Here is a 24,348-nt window from a genome sequence, read left to right on the forward strand (position 1 = left end):
CATAATCTCAGTATTGCCAAATTCACACAATCAAAAATCATGTCAGGCCTCCAAAATCAAAATATGACTCTTTTTAAAAAGATGATAAAGTTTGTTCATTTGATTGTCCTGATTTCTGAGCCTTTTCTACTCACTCATTGCACTTTTTCCAGCTGTTCTCCACAACCATGACATCTAGAAACTATTTTTTTTAAACAAAAGCTGATATTTACCTGCAAGCTTTTCATTCCAGCATCTGTGGTTTTCAGAAAAATGTGCGCTCTCCTGACACTGTTGGTAAGATCATGAGAGTTGGCAATGCCACTGCATAAATTTTTATATTGATTCTCATCAGCTTAATATGTGAGCACCAGCTGATTATAAGGCCAATATGTATACACAAAAAAGTCCAAATGATTTTATAATATTTTGTAATATACAAAGTAAACCATTAATCTATCAATCATTTGGACTCTGTTTTGTTATCCTTTTGTTATCCTTCTAACTTCACTGTTTATGACAATCAGCAATTAGTTGTAAATAAAGATGAAGGTGGTGGGAAAAATTTTGAGGCATCTGTAGTTTAAAGTTACCTTCTCTTTCAAATACTGTTAAGATCTTTGTTAATTGTTCAGCTCTGTCTTCAGGAACATCCTTATGTTAGGAAAACAAATCAGCCATCTAGCTATTAAATCTAAACAACTGTTTCCATGTTTGCTAAAAGAATTACAGAGCTCATTTGTTCTGGTGGTTATCAGTTTCCATGTCTACAGAGGTACCGTCCTCAACATGATTTATAGTTTTGATTCAACTGTGGATAAATAGATGTGAACATTGACAGTTAACAAATGATTCTGTGCCTTCAGAAAAGTATTAAAATGCATTGAGAAAAGTTGATTTTAATGTCAAACTGCTAGTGCCAGACTGTACTTTCTCAGTCTTCTTTTGAAATCTAATTGTAACTCTGTATTTCAGTACTGGGGCCCAGCCCTGATTATTTTAAGCAGGGTTCCCATTGACTTTCAATGGATTTTTTTTTCTGAGAGATGACCAAAGGATCAGGTTCTTTGTTATATAGTGGCCACGCAAAGGCTGCCTTTTACTTGTAAACTTCCTTGAATGTGAGCCTAGGTTGGCCCAGTGATCTTGGAGCATTTGCAAGTTTTCTGTAGAGGAGTCCCTTTGGAATGTGGCTTTCATGTATCTGGTGCAGATGACCAAGCCAATGGAGTGTCTGTGTTTTGAGAATAGTGATTAGATTTGGGTAATTTTCAGTTTTAAGTATTTCAGTAATAGAAAAGTAGTGCTTCCACTTGATATTTAGAATATGGTGAAAGCAGCAGTTGTGAAAGCTGCAGTTGTGAAAGCTATCTAGATATCTCTTATGCATGTAGTTGTCCAAGTTTCGTTACCAAACAGCAGTGTATTCAAAAAGCATATCCGGTATACCAGTATCTTGCCATGCAGTATCTGTTTCTTGTTAGCCCACATGTATGATAAGATGGCTGATGTGGTGGCTACCTTTCCTATGAGAATTTATTTATCCATCCAGAGGTAAGTTATCCAGAATAGTTGTTCCTAAATATCAGATTTCATACACAATTTATAGTGTGGTGATATGACTATTAAAACTTTTGTTGCTCTCAATTTAAATTTGTTGCCTTTTATATTTCATTCTCTGTCCTCCTATTCTCGTACCAAAAGTGTGTGTGTGTGTGTGTGTGTGTGTGTGTGTGTGTGTGTGTGACAGAGAGAGATAGTACCCAAAGGAAGTTTCTTATTCATCTCCTTTTATCATTTCTTTTCTCTCAGTTTTGGCGGTGTGGGAGTCTAGATTTTTCTTGTCATTTTATCTTTGCCCTTTTGGTCTATCATCACTTTGTTGTCCTCTGAACATGGTACTCCTACCTGCATTTCTGCCAGTAGCACTAGCTTTGTGATTCTTGATATTGTTACTCAGTCTGATATAACTTATGTACAGAATTACTGTACTTAAATAGTAAAAAAAAAATAATCTCCCCATTCCCTGATCCAGAATAAGATTCCTGTTGACAGATTAGGTATTTTGTCTGAGGGCTAGTTTGCTGCAGAATAAACCATGTGGCACTTTTTCAGTGAAGTTAATAAGCTGAGTCAACTACAAGCCAAGATTAATAAGGTATAGCTGTTGCTAACTGTTTTTTGTTATTTTACTGCATGGTAATTGTGGATTGTTTTACAAAATAATGCAATACATAAGTAAACCTATTAGATTATTCTTTTTTGTGGATTATACATTATTCCACAATGTATCCAGCATAGCTAGCCTTTTCACATGACAACATAGTTTTCATAAAGTCACCATGAGTTTGTATTCTTGACAGGAATTGATGGACTAACTGTTACCATCATGATGTGTTGCATTATTTATATACAGCAATTGAATTCTGTCTTTCAGGGTGTCCTTTGTTGTCAACCAAGGAACTGCACTGTTCTGTAAAGAAGGATTCTACAATGATCTGTGGGATTTTATAAAATTACAAAGGCGTGTTGTATAAAATGTAGTTTCTCAAGGTCTTGCACTGTAGATTTGTTCAGAATCAAATGTGTCCAGGGTGGAAAAAGAAGTAGGAGTGATGCTCTAAACTAGAAAGCATTTGATTAGATTAAATACAAGGGGTCAGCTTTTTCTGTGCAGGAGTCCCAAGGCGAGAGGGTATGTCTAAACTACCCTCCTAGTTCGAACTAGGAGGGTAATGTAGGCATACCGCACTTGCAAATGAAGCCCGGGATTTGAATTTCCCGGGCTTCATTTGCATAAGCGGGGCTCCGCCATTTTTAAATCCCCGCTCGTTCAAACCCTGTGCCGCGCGGCTACACGCGGCACGAACTAGGTAGTTCGAACTAGGCTTCCTAATTCAAACTACTGTTACTCCTGATTCCATGAGGAGTAACGGTAGTTCAAACTAGGCTTCCTAGTTCGAACTACCGTTACTCCTCGTGGAATGAGGAGTAACGGTAGTTTGAACTAGGAAGCCTAGTTCGAACTACCTAGTTCGTGCCGCGTGTAGCCGCGCGGCACAGGGTTCGAACGAGCGGGGATTTAAAAATGGTGGAGCCCCGCTTATGCAAATGAAGCCCGGGAAATTCAAATCCCGGGCTTCATTTGCAAGTGCGGTATGCCTACATTACCCCCCTAGTTCGAACTAGGAGGGTAGTTTAGACATACCCAGAGAAAGCTTAAGCAGATGACATTTTACTGTCCTTGTGTACCTCTATAGGAAATTCATGTTATTTAACTCTGTAGGTTCAGATTCACAAGTCTGCCTAGCACAGTTGTCTTGTCTTTCCCTTCCTCATGACTGTTAATAGAAAATCACTAGGTGAACCATAGGCTACATTTGGGACCCTCCCACAGACAGGAGGCTGCTCCACAAGCCTGTCTCAGTCCCGATTTGTGCTGGGTGCAGGAGCTACCCCCTCTGCAGCTCTGCAGTTTAAATGAAGTAGGAGCCGGGCTGCCTGCATGTCCAGCTCTTACTACATTTACACTGCAGAGCCGCAGCCGGGGTAGCTCTTTCTGAGTGCCTTCCTTTATTGACTAATCGTGTAATTGATACAAATTGTATTAACTACACAATTACACAGTTACCCACTTCTTAACACCTTATTTCTCAGCCAGAAGAGTTAGGTTAACCCTCACAGTACTAGAAGGGGGCTGATGCTCCCCATCACATGGCACTTCTATATAGAATATACATTTCACTGAAAATGATGATTAAATCTGAATATGCCAGTGGGCGTGAAGTGGTTAAAAAGTGCCCGAGATAATTTATTCAGAAATGAACATAGCATTCTTTTCTTTTTAATAGGCGTTTCTGGTTGCAGGTTATAAAAAGCATGGAAGAGTAAGCGTCATTTGTATTTTGTAAACAGGAAAACAATTTTTAATACAAAGTTTATTTAAAAGAATGTATTTGAAGCCATAGTTTCACAAATAGACAGTCACAGGCACATCTTTAGCAATACTCACAGTACTCGGAGAATTTGCCTTATGATTCTTTCTTTAGGGCCTATTTTTCTCCTTCTCATCCTGACTGCAGAATTATATCCTAAAACTTTTGGGCTGTATTAAAAGTTACATAATATGCAAACCAGCCATTACTTACATGGTAATAAGTCTCATAATCAGTTATGTCAGAACAAATTGTGCACCCATGTAAGCCTTTCTTATTGAGAACAGAACCTTTTAAATCAAACTCTGTGTATCAAAATGAATAACAAATTAAATTTCAGTAAAAAGGCCCAAATGTAAATTGAGGCCTACTGTTGATTCAAAAGTGGCGTTTATTTTATTCTGCACAATTTCACAGGCAGTAAGTCATATGGGGCTAACATTTCAAGTGAGATTCACTAATTTGAGTATGCAAATTTGCATGAACTTTCTATCCAGTCTTAAATAGAGTTATTGCTCATTGCCCTGAATACATTTTGTATGATATCGTGCCAAATTCCAGTTTTAACCATAACAGTTCAAAGTTGCTATAATACATTTTTCACTCTTTAGTCCTCTGCTGTTTTGTATGAGTTAGTCCATAGAGAAAGGTTTTTGATGGGTCTCTTTATTTTGGTTTATGCCATTAGTTTTGTATTGCTTCCATTTCCCCACAGATTCATGCTAATAACGGATGCTGGGTTTATAGCCCACCACTTACACATTTAGAGCAACAATAAAACATGACAGATTTATCCAAATTAGCCTGCTAGTGTCTAAACCAAGTGTCATTAAAACAATAATGAATAATGCAGTCAAAGGTACGTGACAGTGTAATTTCACCAGGGAACAAACAACTAGGGGATAAGTTTTGTTTATAAGGCTACATTACAACAGACATCTAGCAGCCAGGGCCTAAAGGAGGTATGTTGGATGACTCTCCAGAATCCTTTGAGAGTTCCCAGGCAATGCACATTGGTATTCCTGCACATCATAGACCAGTTACCCATGCACTGAGACCAATAACCTACATTAGACTAAAAAAAATTACAGCTCTCAGGAGAGTAAACTACTGCATCCCACAGGCAGAAAACAGGAGGGACTGAGGTACTCTAATATCTAAAGCCACAGCAGTAACAAGGAACTGATTTGGTGACACATATCCAGATTATCCTAGCAAGTAATCTTTAGGAGTATTTAGTACACTCTGCTCTAGGTATCCTATACCTGTTCCTCTGGACACTACAGTATTCATAGATTCACTGCACCAAAAGAACAGTCCACCCAGTTTACCGGTTACAGCTATGTTTAACCCACAGGACTTTGTTATGTTTATAGTGGGAAAAAAAGGAAAAGTTCATCTCATAAAGAGTAGAGATTTTAGTTCATAGCAAGAAGGAGGATTGGAAACAAAATGGTTACATATAAAATTAATACACAACACATTGTCGAACCTAGACCTACTTAACTAATCACTAGCATGTCTTATACTGTAGAGCAAAAGCTCTACCAAAATATTTCCTGTGTGTTAGTCAGGTGGTGGTCTTCTCTGTTAGAGACATTCTCCACTAGACTGTTCAGTGAAAAGATGCAGGAGGGTAGCTCTGTCCCACAGGTATACTCCAATAATTTATAGTCATTACTCATAAACAGAATCCCCTCCTGCTGTCTTATTTTTATCTGTACATTTCCTATTGAATTTTTCAGTCTTCCAATTACTATTTTGGCTCAGTCTGCAAACAGACAAATATTGTGATACAGACAATACACAACACTTACCCAGGAAGATAAATGTCTATTACTAGAGCCCTGCACAGATGAAAAATTTTTGCAACTGCTCCTGAATCCACAAAAATGAGCTACGGAGATCTGTATTGACAGGTGCAGATACCTGCAGATACTAAGCAGTTATCCACTGATTTGCAGGGCTCTATTACTCCCTTCCTGGAAGGGGCTGGACTGGGACAAATTGCCCATTTAACTACCTTAAGTCCCAGACTTTGAGAACATAAATTTTTGTATAGATATGTAGTTTTTAAATATTATATGTCCATGCAATTTGATGATTATGATGATCATACAGTACATACCTTACATGCCATCCTTTGGATAATTATACACAGTATGTGTGTTCATGGTATAAGATGTCAAGTAATGGCTAAAAATGGGAAAACTAGGCATGCATCCTATTGAAGTCAACTGCAGAGCTCCCTGTGCCTTTATGGGAGCAGAACTGGTCTCTAGGTATATGTCTACACAGCAGGGCAAAAATCTAATAAAGTTATGCAACTTCAGCTTTGTCAATTGTGTAGCTTAAGTCGAAATAGCTTAATTTGGCTTTTGGCACTGTCTACACAGCAGGAAGTTGAAGGAAGAACAGTCTTCCTTCCATTTCCCTCACTCCTCAGGAAATGAGGGTTACCATGAGTCAGAATAAGAAGTCCTCCATCTTGACGTTATTTTTAAATAAAGGCTTGTAGTGTAGACGTGTATTGTGTTATAACACCACTGTGTAGACATACCTTAAGTGTTTATTCCCTTTAATCCCAAGAAGACTTTCTGGTTAATTGATTTCTGTTAATAAAAATAAGAACACTACAAATAGCAGGAAGTACATTACCCAAATTGAAAGCCCCCTTTTAATGTTACTGAACTTCCACACAGTTTGTTCAGTGAGTGTTTCTCCTCCAAATTAATTAATTAGCAGCATTGAAGAAAATACACTTCTCAAAAGCATCCTCCTCCTGTAGTGGTGTTAATTGGGCTCTTACCACCCTAGCTTCACAGCAGAAATGCCTAAATGAGCCCCTTAAGATCAAAATGTGGCATTTCTGGCTTCCCCAGGGAAACAAGCAACCCTCTGGAGGAATTAAAAACAGATGCTTTCAAAAGTGGAAAGCCAATATACCTCTCCTTAATGTACAATTTTCAGGATTCACAGTTACCATGGAGCACTCACATGCGTGTCAAGTCTCAAAATGACCTATTCCATGGATGTAAACTTGTCATATCCAAAAGTCAGCTGGAGCTTTTTCATTAGAAATTCAGAATTTGGTAAAAGAGAGCTTTTAAACTACAGGTTGAACCTCTCTAATCTGGCACTTTGGGGACCTGTCTGGAACCACACCAGAGAATTTGCCGAATCATGGGAGGTCAATGCTGTCTAGCAGCATTACCAACACTGCTATTTACTGGTCTCTTACAAACATTTAGGGTTAAATTAGCGCTAAATAACAGCACAAAACACTGACAGCCAGGACTGGTGGCTGTAAACAAACTTTATGGGACCATGGGAAACTTGGCCTCACCAGTGGTAAGTGGACATATGGCTACCTAAAATCATGGTGGGCCAGGGATATTGCCAGACCAGAAAGTGCTGGACAAGAGAGGATCAGCCATTACTATAAAGTGAAATTTTTAAATGTGATTATTCTTTGAATTTGGAATTCTCCCTTAAGATACTGATCTTAAGGCTTATTCATATGTCAAAACACAATAAACATATTTGAAATTCCCCCATCAACACCCACAGCCACACATACGTGATTAATAATATATAACAGAATCCACATTGGCTAATACTCACCACTTCATTTTGTATCCTCATCACAAACTAGATGTTTTTTCCAGAACTGTGCACAAGTGAAGGCTCTTTCTGTTACTACAGCAAGGTTCTCCTTTGCATATGTCTCCCCAAGGAGTCAGTAAATGAGCAGGTGCTCCATGGTCTACACTTCACTGCACCTGCATATATTCGTGCCTTTAGAGTGGCCCCATCTGATCATGTTAGTCTTGCATCTGCCTGTTTGCATGTGTAGGCGGTTCAGACATCACCACGTTGATCAGTCTGTAACGGCCCCTTTGGGAAGACCCTCCTGAGATTCGGAATCTATTTCAGTGCATTCAACTGCACAAAATCTTTCAATCCGTTGATACAAACAAGTAAGTTTCCCCTGTTACTCCCGGAACAAATATTAGATTCAGAAAGGACATCTCTTAATTAAAAATCAAGCAGTCAACCAATGGAAAGAAAAACAATAACAAAAAAGCCAGATAAGTTATAAGTTGTAGCCTGTCACTCTATTCTCATAGATTAAAAACAATTAAAAAAAAACCCTGCCAATTTGTTTCTTTAGTTGAGATTAGCAAAATATTATACAAATAATAGTTTGTAATTTTGAAGTATGTTATTGACCGCATGAAAATATGAATGGTAAAATTCTCCCTTGCTCACCTCTCTGAGAATAGTGCTATAATTATGTCTATGTAATGCTGCATGTCTTACAATTGAGCATTCCTTTCACATTTGTGAGTTCAGATGTGGATGTACAGAATTCCATAGCATGGAATAGAAAATAAAAATGTTTGAAGTCCAGATTAGCCAATTACCATGTGACCCATTCAAACATGAAATATAAGGAAATGCAGTTCTGGAGTTCTCATACCAAACTAAGTGAACTGTGCTTCTGTGGTTTATAAGGTCAGACTTCAACATAAAATCAAAACACATTTTTATTCTCATGGACCTATTTCGCACTTTAGGGAAGAACATAAGAATTCAGCAACTCAATATACAATTTACTATCTGAGAAATAAATTGGCATCATACTGCTCTGGGTCAGACCTGAGAAGTCAAAGGGAGTATTTCCATAACAATGGACCCTAAACATGCTAGTAGCTCATACATTTTTTCCCCTTGGAATCTACATATGCTTGTTCCTGGTGACATGGGGTTATATATTATGGAAATCAAATTGCCAATCCTAAATTCATTAATATCCATGGTAAAACTCTCATTGACTTGAAGTGTCTTAAAGTGAAAGAACATTTTGCAGCAACTCTGCAAAATTATAAATCCTATATTTGACACACATGCTTTTACTTGCCTGTGAGACTAACATTGCTTTACATTATTAAAATTGAGCAAACTTTTATAGTCCAGTTCACAAAGTTATGGACATATTCCCTAGCCTCATCTCCACTACTTGGAACGAATTCCCTCACATGGCACCAGTGGAGTAGTCTGATACAAAGTCAGGTCAAAAGAGAAAGGCACAGACTCTGCAGCTAAGAGGCCTGTTTGAGGTATGCCTTCACTGTAGAATTAACTCAAGTGACTAGTCTCTGGGGGCACATCTACACAGCAACATTATTTCAAAATAACTAGTGTTATTTTGAAATAACTTTGTCCACATCTACGCAGCAGGCAGTTATTTCGAAATAATGTCTAAATTCTATCAAGCTGGAGAACTTCTTACTCTGACTCCTGTAATTTTCATTGTACAAGGAGTAACGGAAGTCGGAGGAAGAATGCTCTATTTCAAAATAAGCTGCACAGTTGACGTAGCTCAATTTGCGTAGCTTATTTCAAGTTAAGCCCCGCAGTGTAGATGACCCCGGGTTAGCTTAGACTAAGTGTACTATCTCCTCACCAGAGCTGTGTCTATTCAGAGCTGTGTCTACCTATGTGTGTCTGCCGTAGGTTGTATCTTTAGGGTGTCTCCTTGGGATAACATTGGTGGGGGGCATCCTGTCTATTTCAGACATCCTTCCCTTTTTGAGATGTCAGGGGAGTGCCAGTTTGGAGTGCCAAGTGTGGCTTTCCACCTGTAATTCTAAGGGTGGTGGGTCTCCCTTCTGGACAAAATAGCTGTCCAAAACAAACAAAAGCAACAAAATAATCCTGCAGCCCACAAAACAGCCCAGGTTTACCCTTAAGGCATAAGATAAATAGTGTCTCTGAAGGGGAGTGGATTCCCAATCCTCCATGTGTCCAAGGGCCCAGGCTGAGTATGCTGGGAAATAAGAAGACAATTAAAATGAAGACAGTCCATTTACCTCTCTAAAAGGTGCAGGCAATATAGGCCTTTATCAGTTTTCCTGGTGAGCAGCCTAAGGCTGAGGTATTCTTGCTCTGCTTCCCTCTGAGTGCCATTCTGCACTAGGTTTGGAGTCTTCCTTTTAAGGAGTCTCCCTGCTCAAGGCTTGTCAGAGCCAATTAGGGCACTGAATTGGGGCTTATTGTGCCTAGACAAGCACTTTAACCCCTTCCTGACCAGAGTGGAGAGACCTGTCCCACCACAGTGTCAGTAGGTATATCGTCCCATGGTTCTTAGTGATGCAGTAGTCAGCCATGTACAACTCTTACTTAATAAATTTGGAACAACTTGTTTGTTCTTCAAACAGAAAGAAGGAAGTTTGGGAAGATGCTGGGGGGACTGTGAGCACTTGAGTAGCTTAACCTGCAGAGTTGTCAGGCTACCAGCTCGTGGGAAAGCCTTTGCCTGGTTTTAGCCTATAGTTCCAGACAAGCCAGTTAGCCAGGACTGAAAGAACCACTGAACTCGGTAAGAGAGGGGTGTGCGTATGTGTAGGTGGAGCCAGGTAAATGTAACACTCAAGGAAGAGCCTGGGTAGGGTAATTCTGTAGTGAAGATATACACTCCGATCTTCAAAGAGAAAGTGGGAAGGGGCAAGGTCTTTTCCACTGCCCAAATTACTTTCACATCTGTTTATTGTCATCTGACTTTTGTTCTCAGTGAGTCAAGGTTTGTGTTGAAATGTCAAGGTAATGTCTGGCTGTATGAAGTGTTTTTTTTTTAATGGAAATCTATTTATCTTATTACTTGTTAAAAACGTATATTTATGAAATCTAAATCTTGATATAAAATTCAGACTATGGTAAAATTGTAGGTCTTAAAATATTTGGTGTTTCAAGGAATCTGGAGCTAGCAGGCTGGTCTGTTTTTGGTTGTCAGTAATCTCAATGTACTAAAGTTTTCATGAAAGAGGTTTTTTTGCGGGGAAGTCTGTATGCAAAACTAAGAATCTTTTTTTTTAATTCACAGGGGATGTGTGTGATTCCAACCCCTGTGAAAATGGTGGCATCTGTTTGTCTGGGTTGCCTGATGACTTCTTTTCTTGTGAATGTCCCAGTGGCTTTACAGACCCGAACTGTTCTAGTGTTGTGGAGGTTGGTAAGTGCAAACATAAAAGATGGCAATCACTGTCGAAGTATCCCATTAGTCTATGAATATCCAAACAGTGCTATGTTCTTTGCATTTTGTGTCATTGTCATGTTCGTTATTGATGCCTTATCCTTGTGTCTAACATTTGTGTTATCTGCATTCAGATTTTCTTTGATTGTTTCTTTGCTCCCTAATTATCACTAAATTATATCTGAAAAGAAAAAAAAAACTACTCAACAAAGTGCAGTGTCTTCTTTTGGAGTTATAGTCAGTTTGCCAGAAATTTTACCTAGTTTTTAAAGGTCACCATAATCCAATTTGCTCAAATACCCTGCTGCTAATTTCAATGATTTTATTTATTTTAATGAGGACTGTAAATGTTTAAGCCATTGAGGCTTGGTTCTGATCTTATACTTTTGTAAATCAAGAGTGAATGCATCGGAGTAACATGGATATAAAACCAGCATCCAAGAAATCAGAATAAAGCCTATTTAGCATTTGTTTGCATTTCACAGTAACAGACCAGTTGGTGTTTGGCTATAATAATTAACCATTATACAAGAACAAATGTGTAGTAAAATGAAGTTTTTGCAATGCATGGCTGCATCTGATGGAAGGTACAACAGGTGGGTCCCATCAGAAGAAAATTATTTGGAGTGAGGGACACAGGAAGATGGTAGAGTCAGATAGAAACACATAGTTACACATGCCAGTGTCTCACACTGAGCGGGAAAATATTTGAACCTGGGCTCGTGGAGGCTGAGCTTATAACTTATTCTGAAACACAAATAGAAAGGAATTGACTATCCTTAGCTAATCAGCAAATGCAACCAGCTAGGGTAGCTCTCTCCTGTCTATACCAGTGATGCATGACATGCAAATAGATGGATGAAAGAATTAGAGTATAGAAAAGAAGGAATAAAATAGACATCAATGAAATAAAGAGCTCAGTATACAAATGTGTGTCTAGACTACTGCGCAATTTCGGGGTACTTCCAGTATCTCAAAATAGCATTTTCCTTCTCTTGACATCATGCCTGTTGTTTCAAAATAGCTTTTGAAATAATGGGTGTGCTATTCCAACATCCTAGTAAACCTCATTCCACAAGGAATAAGGCACATTTTGGAATAATGCTCTATTTCAAAATTAGCTCGAAATTGTGTATCTTATTTCGAGCTATAGGTGCAGTGTAGTCATCAGTTGGACTAGAGCAATAGGAGGTTCCAGGGAAGGAAAGAAGAGGTAATTATCAGCTGGGCTGACTTATAGGTAGTGGAGATGAGGATGGTCTTTTCTCCCCTCATATTAGAGAACTGGAAGCTCTGCAGGTGTGTGGTTTTTTTTTTTTAAGGCTGTGACTCTAACTAATGACTGATTTGTATTTGACTATGGTACAGTATTATAAGTGTGTTACACAGCACACCTGTATCACAGAACACTATAACATTAGAGTGGCTGGGCCTGCACCTCACTGCCCCACCAAATTCCAATCTTCTATTCCTCTTGGACCCACCCTTTATCAGTCATAAGGAGCTGCACATTGTTCTATGGCTTTACATTCTGTTTGTATCTGGGTCCCATGGCAGATACAACTTGGGCTACAAATCAGTGGATTTGTGTTTAAGATGCCACTTCTTGATGGAACTTCTTGATGGAAATTTCTCTACTGGCTGGCTTGAACCCGAATGCCTTATGTATTTGCAACACTTCTGCCAGGTAGCACCAACAGTAGCCAGGGCGGGGTTCAATATCTACATATGAATGGCCATAGGGTATGTCTACATTACCCCCCTAGTTCGAACTAGGGTGGGTAATGTAGTCATTCGGAGTTGCAAATGAAGCCCGGGATTTGAATTTCCCGGGCTTCATTTGCATAAAGCCGGCTGGCACCATTTTTAAACATCGGCTAGTTCGGACCCCGTGCCGAGCGGCTACACGCTAGTGGAACGAGGTGTACAGATAGTTCAGATTAGGAAGCCTAATCCGAACTAGCTAGTCCATACCGCGTGTAGCCACGCAGCACGGGGTCCGAACTAGCCGGCATTTAAAAATGGCGCCGGCCGGCTTTATGCAAATGAAGCCCGGGAAATTCAAATCCCGGACTTCATTTGCAACTCTGTATGACTATATTACCCCCCCCTAGTTCGAACTAGGGGGGTAGTGTAGACATACCCATACTGGGTCAGACCAAAGATCCATCTAGCCTAATATCCTGTCTGCTGACAGTGGCCAATACCAGATGCCCCAGAGGGAGGGAACATAACAGGTAATCCTCAGGTGATCCCTTTCCTGTCACCCATTTCCAGATGAACAGAGGTAGGAACACCATTTCTACCCATCCTGGATAATAGCCATTGATGGACCTACCCTCCGTGAATCCATCTAGTTTTTTCTTGAACTCTGTTAAAGTCCTAGTCTTCACCATATCCTCTGGCAAGGAGTTCCACAAGTTGACTGTGTGCTGAGTGGGGAAAAAAACCCTTCCTTTTGTGTGTTTAAACCTGCTGCCTATTAATTTCATTTTGTAACCCCTAGTTCTTATATTGTGGAAAAGAGTAAATAACTTTTCTTTATTCACTTTTTCCACACTAGTCATGATTTTAGAGACCTCTATCATATCACCCTTAGTGTCCTCTTTTGCAAGCTGAAAAGTCCCAATCTTTTTAATCTCTCTTCATATGGGACCCATCCCAGCCCCCTAATCATTTTTGTTGCCCTTTTCTAAAGCTTTTCCTGTCCAATATGTCTTAGAGATGAGGTGAGCACATCTGTATGCAGTATTCAAGATGTGGGCATACCATGGTTTTATATAGCAGCAATAAGATATTCTCTATCTTATTCTCTTTCCCTTTTTAAATGATTCCTATTTGCTTTTTTGACTGCCACTGCACAGTGAGTGGATGTTTTCAGAGACCTATCCACAATGACTCCAAGATCTTTCCTTTGAGTAGTTGTAGCTAAATTAGTCCACATCATATTGCATGTAGAGTGGGGATTGTTTTTTCTAATATGCATTACTTTATATTTATCAACATTAAGTTATTGGGCAACAAAATGGCAAATGAAATTTAGTTTGGTGAGATCATTTTCAAGCTTTTCACAGTCTGCTTTGGTCTTAACTATCTTGAGCAGTTTGGTATCATCTGCAAATTTTGCTACCTCACTGTTTTATCCCTATCTCTAGATCATTTATAAATAAGTTGAATAGATTGGTCCCAGTACAGACCCTCGGTGGACCCACTAGTTACCTCTATCCACTCTGAAAACTTACCATTTATTCCTACCCTTTGTCCTGTCTTTTAACCAATTATCAAGCCACACTTATCCCAACACAACTTATTTTACTTAAGAGCCTTTGGTGAGAAATCTTGTCAAAGGTTTTTTGGAAATCAAAGTATAGTATATCCACTGGTTCCCCCTTGTACACATGTTTGTTGACCCCTCCTTAAAGAACTCTAGTAGATTAGTAAGGGGTTCTTTTTCATCCATCCCACACAGAACTGGCTGGAGCTCCCACCCAACAACCTGGGAAAATCATACACACCCCTGGGTACCTCTGAGAGTCAGTGCTTCCCCACTTACAAGCACAGTGTCTGAGCATAGAAAAGAAGCTTTTAATGAATGAGGGAGAGAAGTAACATGGCATTAACTTGGAAAAATGCCACAGAGTTCATAACCAAATCACGAGTAAACATCCCTGCTCAAGTAGGTTGGGCAATGTTCTTTGCCTCTCAGACTCACAAGTCCAGCAATGTAAGTGTCCCATTCATATGCCCAACACTTTTTTCTGCACCCCACTCACAGTTGCTGCCCTTGGTCAGGCCAGACCAGAGCTCAGAGGTGATTTTCAGAGCTCACCTACCATCCTGAGAGGGGTAAGTAGAAGGCATCTCACTCACTTTGCTGGACACTTGCCATCCACCTGCTCTCTGGCACCACTTTGCTGGCCACCTGCTGGCCACTACCACCAGCTGCCTGCTGGCCATTCACCACTGCTCTTGCCAGCCACTCCTGACCACAGCCTGCTTCTGCCGGCTGGGTGGCCACTTGCTCCTGCTAGCTGCCCCACTGGCCACCAGCCAGACGACTTCTTGCTCCCAATGATCACCTGCCAGCTGCCTCACTGGTTGCTGGCCATGTGATGGTTTTAGACCTGGGCCAAATCTAGTGATTTTTGCTTTTTCTGATTCCAGTTTCTCCATGATTTCAGCTCTTGACCCACTGCACAGGCCAGCAAAAAGATTCCAACATCTGCTGGAATAACAATTAATATAATAAAGAGACTCCTTATGGAGTCTGTTTTAATTCTATCATTAGAATGGGGTGGGGTTGAAACAGGTTGGGCCAGTCTCACAGCTCATGCCTGGAGGGTTCAGAGCTCTGCTCTTCCCCTCAATTGACTTCACTAAGTCTGGAAGAGAAAGGCTTGTCCATCCGAGATTCTTTACAATGAATCTCTTCTGCAAGTAGAATAGTAATAGAGATGTAGCCGTGTTAGTCTGGTGTAGCTGAAACAAAATACAGGACTATGCAGCACTTTAAAGACTAACAAGATGGTTTATTAGGTGATGAGCTTTCATGGGCCAGACCCACTTGGTATATATGGTCATGCCAATTTTCTTCCACTATTTGATCTGGGTCTGGCCCATGAAAGCTCATCACCTAATAAACCATATTGTTAATCTTTAAAGTGCTGCATAGTCCTGCCTTTTCTTCTGCAAGCATTAGTGGTCATATTTTACAGTTCCTACATTTAAGGTTAGCATGTTTTGTGACCCCACAACAGCCAAATTAGTTACAACAGGCAAAACACCATCCTAACAATTGACTATCCATTAGGCCTATAGCACTGATTGAACTGTATTTACATAACCACACCCCGGATTTCTTTCCCATTACAGTGTGAACTGTATTTACATCATAGTTGAATACCTTACAGGGCTAAACAACTGAGTGAGCATAACCACACCCAGGATTCCTTTCCCATTCCAACTGGTTGCATTGAAAGCATTGGTTCAGACCCTGCTTACATCTTTGTTGGATAACATAAGCTAATTGTTGAAATCAGTTTAATATTATTTAGTTGCTTGTTATTCTCCAGGAATAACATTCTCTGGTCTTTTAAAACCTTCTTTACTCACATTTCCTTAAAGAGCTGATGAAACTAATTATTCTCCTGCTGAATATTAATGTTCTAATATTATCCAGTTTTTGAGTCATTCGGCAACATATTGAGATTGCAGATTTTTTGGCACTAAAGAAAACACTTGTAACCTATTTTGTTCCATTTTATTGGTTGATGTTAGTGTCATTTACTACTGCCTTGAAAAGATAGAGATGTTCTTTCTCCAGACAGCATCTCCTGCCAGGCACTAATACTGTTGTACCCAGAGCAGGCCTTTGGCCATGCTTTCCCAAGTTATGTGTTTTCCTGTGGCCATGAAATGTTATCAGATATCATAGTTGGCTGTCCCCCTAGCACTTGAGTACAGTAACAGCCTTTTTCTGGCTTGATGTACAGATGAACAATGAATAGGAAGAGACTCCCTGAACACTTTGCCTCTCCTTTCTGCACTAGTAAATCTGTGCTGGCCTGGGAAGAATTTAGCACATTTAACAATAGTTATGTGAAGTTAGAATAGCTTTGGCATAGGTTTTTTGTGCAGTAAGCTTATGGACCAGCATTGTGTAGGAAATTGTATTGTACGTAACTGGGTAGAAGCCAATTGTGAGTGAATCTGATTGTCATGATTGACACAGTCCCATTATTAATTTCATATTGTGCCCAAGACCTTCTAGGCTTGCAAATTGCAATTTTGCTTCCCCAATGTTATGAATTCCCTTTTCCAAGTCAGTATTCTGTTTAACAATCTCAACCCTTTCCCTGCTTTATTTCTTCTGTCCCCTAAATTAAATGCATTACAAATTCAGTACCAAATATGCTGTAAGCAATCTTTGTATGTTGTACAGTGTAAACTGACTCTTGTTGACCCAATTCTGTCCTCTATTTTCCAACTCTGGTAAGTATATCTAGGGAGAGGAGATGACCCAGCTGGAATGTATGGGCTCTGCCACTTCACCTTCAGGAATGGGTGATATGTAGCCTGATCCTGCATCATAGCTTTAGAGGCTACCTGATGTTTGGTCAGGTCCCCCTTGACATCAACCCATACCTGGATCTTCTGTACTTCCACCTCCCTCTGTTGTTACTACACACTTTTTATCATTGTAAAAAAAAAATCTGTTTTTTCAAATCCTGTACCCAGGATTCGGACAAAATCACAGTACTCATATGGTATTATCTTGAGTTAATCTATAAGCAGCCACCCCACATGCCACTCTGAGCCCTCCTCCCCTCCAGGTTATGAGCCTCCCTCTGCCTCCCCAGCTGTTGTTACTGAAAGATCAATACAGACTTTGTTTTGTTCAAAATCAAACAGGTGTCTTTATTCTGAGGTCAGGGAAGGGGTGAAAGGAAGGGTTGTGGTGGCAAAAGGATAGGGCAACAAGCCAGAGGCCCTTAGAGGGGAGGTTCTGGGGAGAGTTACTGGGGTCCTTCAGAGAACCTCTCCCTTAGGGCCTCCTGGATGCGCACCCTGGCCTGATGAGACTATCGGATAGAAGCTGTCCGTGGCTACTCGAAGGGTAATCCCTAGCGGCTGGCATCTTCCCCCCCACTGCCCACCCCATGTTGACAGCACCTCAGGGATGTTGTGCTCCCCCATGTCAAGGAGGGTAAGGAGGTTCTGGAAACATGCCTTGAGATGGCCAAAGGCACACTCGACCTGAATCCTGGCCCGGTTCAGGTGGGCATTACATTGGTCCCTTCTGTGGTCCAGGTGGCTGGTGTATGGCTTCATTAACCATGGCAGCAGAGTGTAGGTTGCATCCCCCAGGATGCACAGTGGCATGTGCACGTCCCCAATGGCAAATTCACAATGGGGGAAGAATGTGCCTACCTCCAGCTTCCTATACAGGCTAGAGTTCTGAAAGACATGAGCATCATGTGTCATGTTTGACCACCTGACAGAAATGTCTGTGAAATGTCCACTGTGGTTGACCAGGGCCTGCAGCACCATGGAGAAGTAGGCCTTCCAATTAATATACTGGGCCATTGATCACTGTGGGTCCCATCAATCACTCCAGCAAAGTTCTGGACCCCCAGGGCAGCAAATCCAGCCATGATTGGGTTCAGGTCTCCCAGGAGGATGACTCTCTGCAAGAGGATGGTATTTATGGCCCTCACAATCTGCAGAAGGAGACAAATACATGAAATGGAGAATGAGTGAAAGAGTGCATGAGCCCTTGGGAGATGCCTGTCCCCCTCCCATACCTTCCCCCCCCCAAACATCCCAGGAGCCACCCCCTGTGAGCCCTCCCTCAGTAGAAGGGTGGGACCTGTGTGAGGGCAGGATGGCACAACCTCCCTGGGGATGGGGTTTCCCACCCCCACTCCATACCCAACCCCCCTTTGCCGAGGGTCCCCTTTTCCAGGACTTCTCCCCACCCATCCACAGGGACTGTAGCCTGCGAGTGTCTTATCTCCATGAGGAGGGCTCCAACGGTGGACTTCCCAATGCTAAACTGGTTGCCTACTGACAAGTAGCTGTCAGGGAGGTGGCAAGTTTCCAGATGGCTATTGCGACCCGCTTCTCCAGGGGGATGCTAGGTCGCAGGTGGGTGTCGTGTTGTTGGAGGGTGGGGGCAAACCAGGCACACGGCTCCAGAAAGGTAGCCTTCCACGTGCAGAAATCTTGGAGCCACTGCTGGTTGCCCCACTGCTCCATAATCAGCCGATCCCACCAGTCCAAACTGGTGTCGAGCCTCCATAAATGCCTTTCCACAGTAGGTTGTGGTTACAAGAGTAGAGCTCCCAGACCTAGGGAGAGGGTCCCTAGAATAACCTCGGCGTCAAGTTCAGTCAGGACCAGGAAGGCAGCTGGCACAAAGAGCTGCAGAAACTGAAGTATGGCCGTGTGGGGCCATTGCATGCCCAGGGGAAGCTCCAGCTCCATGGCACAAAGAGAAAAGCTGTGGCATCCAAAAAACCTGGGCAACCACAGCACGCACTGCGAGAGCTTTACTGTCCCTTGAAGAGGGAGGCAAGTAGGCAGCAGAAGCAGAGAAATGACTGTCCTGGAGGGTCCCTTTAAGCGCATGTCTCTGCAAGGCTCCGGAACCAGCACTTGGAAGTAACTGGTGACCTCAAGCTCCGGCTGAAGTGCTTCTGGATGGCTTTTATGCGAGATAGCATCGAATCAGGGTGGACACTATGTTTCAAAAAAGCAGATTGCTTTTTTGATCTGCTCGGCCACTGTGAACGCGCTATTTCGCAAGAAATTTTTTAGGAAGGTCTCTTCCAGAAAAGCTTCTTCCGAAAGAAGCCTGCAGTCTAGATGTAGCCTTAAGCTTGTAAGGGGAAACCCCATACTAGCTCTGATTCATTGCAGTAACTACCTGTTTTAATTGTTCAATTCATTCTTGCCACTTGGCCCGCTGCAATGCCAGAGTCCATTAATACCTTGTCGAGTTGATGCTTTTCTGTTCAGCAGTATCTTGAGGGAGGTGTGGTAATAAGCAATGAGCAGTTTTTGTCCCCTGACTGATATTTGTGTTTGGCAATTGCCCAGTATGCAGTCAACATAATTTTCTCCCGTCAAATGTACTAAAGTTCCACACTTTGCAGTAGTCAGGAAGCAGATGCCACTGCTAATCCTGATTTTCATATTTCTGCATGAACCTCCACCCCTAAGCCAACTGGAGTTACTACAGGACTATTAGCTTCTGCATAAAACACTGAAAATCTAATTCAAATCTGGTGATCCTCTCCCCGCTCACCTCCAATAAAAAACTGTAATGATTACTTATCGGGGGGATTGGTAATTTACAAATTAATTCAGTTCTGTGAAGATCAATACCACATTCTTCCTCACTTATTGGTGCCCTCGAGAATGTAATCTTTCTGTTAACCAAATGTGCTTTTCTGCCGTTAATCTTGCCTGCTGCAGGCACTGGAGTGGCTCAGACAGATCCCGTCTGTGTTCCTTTTCAGTGGGGGACTGCACCAATACATCATCCCCATGCTGAATGAACTTTGAAGGCTGAGAAAGTCCTCAGGTATCTGTTTCACGTGTACATGAAAAATATCTGGAGAGTCTTTATACCCCTGGGGTGTAACAGTCCATGCATACTACATTCCTCCCCACTTGAATGTTGTCCTATATGGACATTCTGGGGCCAGGGACAACACGCAGAAACCATTATTAATAGCCAATATTGAAAACCATTTTTATTTTAGGAGAGATCATTGCAATCATTTTGGGATAACCTGGTATGTACTTATAAGAGCCATAGATTTTTGTCTTGTTACTTACAATTCTACAGTTAATCTCAACCCATCTGCTATCTTTTTAAAGGGACATGCTGGAGACACCAAGCACATCAGCTTTATCACTCTTCATTTCATCAGCGTGTCTATTGCCTTCTCTATTAGGCCTATAGATTCCTATTATGTTTTGGAATGGGGGTCAGCCTCTCACTTTATTGTAATATGTGGCTATTTGACCACAGTCCAGTTTAGAGAGAGCCCATGACTCCCAATGTGCTTCTACTACCTATAGGAACCCTCCAGGGTGTGTGCAGTGCATTGAAAGGATATTTTTCCTTTATTGACCTGTTACTGCTATGGATGTAACCTCCCCTCTGCACTCCAGAGAGTCATATTTGCCAAATCCTCAACCTACCATCAACACATGAACTCCCAGGTCTTTTTCTTTGCCTGCACTACCCTATCACACTGGATTTCCCAATCCCCTATTTGTACTTCCTGTAACTTTTATTTGTAACTTCAGTGCACAATCTTCAAAGTGATTGGTCTTTACATGCAAGTGATATACATGTTAGTAGCTAGGAAAGATGTATATTACCTGTGTGCTGAGTGACATGAATTGGAATTGAGGTATCCCTCTGTATTTAAACCCCTAGCTTCTTGGCCTGGCCAGCATGGGCAAGAGTTGTTACTTGCCTAACAAATATAGGCACTAACTCCAAGGGTATTCTGGGGCTCAAGCACAAATAAAGTGGTGCTCAGCACTCTGAAATCAGACTCCAGTGTGGAATGTGATGAGTTCCGTGCTGCTAACAACTTCTGCCGTTCTGGGGAAGGGAGTTTGTTTATAAACAGAGGCAAGGTGATTAAGATGACAAAAGGCTTGCCATTACGTTAAGGTTCATTAGATGATCCTGAAAACATTCCCAGACACAACAGTTAAGACAGCAAACGATGGGTAGGGATAAGTGTTCCATTTTCAGAATGGAGAGAAATAAATAGCAGTGCCCCTGGAGTCTTGTACTGGGACCTATACTATTCAACTTATTCATAAATGATCTGCAAAAAAGGGTAAGCAGTGGTGTGGCAAAGTGTGCGGATGGTACAAAGGAGACTGCAAAGCGTTACAAAGGGATCTAACAAAACTGGGAGACTTGGCAACAAAATGGCAGATGAAATTCAATGTTAAATGCAAAGTGATGCACATAGCAAAATATAATCCCAACTATACACACAAAATGATGGTGTCTAAAGTAACTGTTACATATCAAGAAAGAGATCTAAAAGTCATTTGCAGTAATGTTGAAGCATTATGTTTACAGAATATGGCAAATTTATAATAATACTTCTCACTCTGCCTGTATCATCCTGAACTCATTCGCCAGTTTCAGAAGACTTAAAATTAACTCCAGTCTTCAATGGGACAGATTCCACTGAATAATGTGTCTATACTAAACGTGCAACACAACAATATCAGGAAACTAGATGTACATAAGATTGCTGACAGTTTCATCCAGAAAGCCGCAGTGAGACATAATGTCTTTAAACTGGAACATTAGGGAAGATATTTTGTAGGTGATTACAATTAATTTAATATAATGTAATTCATGCTAATATAATTATGTAGTTCAGAACAATTTAGTCATAATACACCAATAAAGATACCAATGATAGACATGTTCAGTAACTAAAATATTAAATATATGTATAAATAAGCTAATAATAACTTCCCCCCAAAACTGGCACAGTGCCCCCTATCTTTCTCATCTCCAAACACAGACTTCTTCAAAAGCACCTACTGGCAAAAACAAAAATAATGTCTATGCTGATAAAGTAAAGAAATAAAGTATGAGATTTCATATAAATTTACAATGCTGCCTCAAAAAAAACCCTTATATTTTTCCAGTTGAAAAAGTAACTCTAACAAGTAGGTTTTGATAAAAAGTGTAAAAGAAAGAAACAGAAAAGCCATACATTTTTCGATAGGGGGAGTAATTAACCAATGGACAAATTTAAGATTGGTGGTTTTTCTAAAATAGCTGCTCTAAGGATAATTTTGGGAATATTGTATAGCCTGTGTTATACAGGAGATCAAATTAGATTATCAGAATGGTCCCTTCTGACCTTGGAATCTATGAACTTACCAGTACAAATGATTCAATAGGGCAACACATGTATGTTCTGTTCAACATAAATAAAGGATGGAAACTTAGACTCTACTGGAGCAAAATGACCTCATCCTGAGTGCTTCAAATTTTGAATATATGATATATATCCTATCCTATCCTATCAATCAATTCTCTCTCCTTCTCCCCTTTTATTTTTAACAAGCTCTGCTGTCAGAGACATTTTGAGGAATGAGGTTATTCTCATGTGTGTTATTCTAGGAATAAGTGGGGAAAAGAAGCAGCTCTGTAATTAGGCAAGTGATGAATGTTAGTGTAGCATGTTAGTGTAGCCATGTATAAGACTGAAAACAAATGAAAGGTTAAAGAAACTGGTGAAAGAGTTCACTGTGCAGAAAGGTGGTCAGAAGATGTTCTATCAGTCATCTGTTGTCCAGATTGAGTCATGTGGAAAAGGTAAGACTCAAACTATTCAGTTTTAGTAGCTGCCTGTAAAGGATGCATCTTTATTTAACATAAGCAAAGAATAAAAGTTGTAAAGTAATAGGGTGAAGGATGGTAAAAGGGAAGCAGTGTATTAGAAGGTAGCTGGGAACACTCTTCAAAACTGCTTTTTAATAGGATGTATAGTACTTGATGATGATAATGATGATGATATATTTATCTGCGCATCAGCTTTCAACACTGCACAACTAAGATTTATCTTGTTACTGAAAAATATTTTAAAATCCCCAATCCTCATATTAAACGAGTGTGAGGAAAAGCTAATGGTATAATAAAGATAAGATATACTGGGAAGCAGAGGGCTAAAAAGCATCTGAGGGATAAGGAAGGAGCTAGGAAAGATGGAGGTAGAGATAAAACAAATAAGTTTTCAAATGCTATTCTGCTCTGATAAGTGATTTAATTAAAAAAGTCAACCTGGGATTCCGTGCTTACTATATTTCAGAGATTTCCTATCAATTTACTATGTTTCCTCAAAAAAAGAACCCTTATATTTTTGCCAGCTGTCAGCTCTGCAAACAGAACCTGGGATCTATGAGTCAGTCTGGATTCTTTGCTTCTCGTGAATCATCAGCAAGCTATATTAAACCCTTAATGACACCAGTGCAGGCCTGTTGCCTTTGGTGGCTGTGCACAAAGAACACTGTGCTAGATTTCCTTCTCTCTTTTGTTAGTAGTTGCATTGAAGACTGCACTTACCAGGAGAACAGAACAGTGATGTGAGTCAGAAAATGTCTGTCAAAATTAAAATTTGACAAAAGAGAAAAAATTCACATTTATGGATTTGTTCTTTGACCAATGCTAGTAGAAATGTGTCCATGAAATAAGCAGAAATGACTGAATAAACACAAGTATGCATCTGAAGATCCTCAAGATGTATCATCATTTTAGAGCAGAATCAAATTTTAATTTGCCCTTGCTATTCTAGGCCCTTAAATTAATAGCTTCCTTTATGTAGTGGCAATAAAATCACTGAGCAAATTGTTCATAGGACTTCATTGTCCACATGAAAAATACTCTCCATGGGCTAACATGCGGTGCCATAGCTGGACTGATACTACTCTTTGAGCTGGAGGTGGGGCTTACAGTATAAGGAGATAATCACATCAGCCCTTGCTGAACTAGCATGCTAAACATAGGATATGTCTACACTACAAAGTTAGTTTGAACTAACGGACGTTAGTTTGAACTAACTTTCATAGGCGCTACACTAGCGCTCCGTTAGTTCGAATTTAATTCGAACTAACGGAGCGCTTAGTTCGAACTAGGTAATCCTCATTCCACGAGGATTAAGCCTAGTTCGAACTAGCTAGTTAGAATTAAGGGGTGTGTAGCCCCTTAATTCGAACTAGTGGGAGGCTAGCCCTCCCCAGCTTTCCCTGGTGGCCACTCTGGCCAACACTAGGGAAACTCTACTGCCCCCCCTCCCAGCCCCGGACCCCTTAAAGGGGCACGGGCTGGCTATGGTG

General features: G+C 40.7%; 1 protein-coding gene across 1 annotated transcript in view; it reads left to right on the forward strand.

Moving 5' to 3' along the window:
* Positions 1-24,348, forward strand: part of EDIL3 (EGF like repeats and discoidin domains 3) — a 424,704-nt gene that overhangs the window by 102,027 nt on the left and 298,329 nt on the right. Inside the window, exon 2 of the mRNA XM_006124343.4 lies at positions 10,801-10,929. Coding sequence (XP_006124405.2) covers positions 10,801-10,929 — 129 coding nt within the window. The remainder of the gene's footprint in view (positions 1-10,800; positions 10,930-24,348) is intronic.

The sequence above is a fragment of the Pelodiscus sinensis genome, chromosome 6 (genome assembly GCF_049634645.1).
Source record: "Pelodiscus sinensis isolate JC-2024 chromosome 6, ASM4963464v1, whole genome shotgun sequence".
NCBI lineage: Eukaryota > Metazoa > Chordata > Testudines > Trionychidae > Pelodiscus > Pelodiscus sinensis.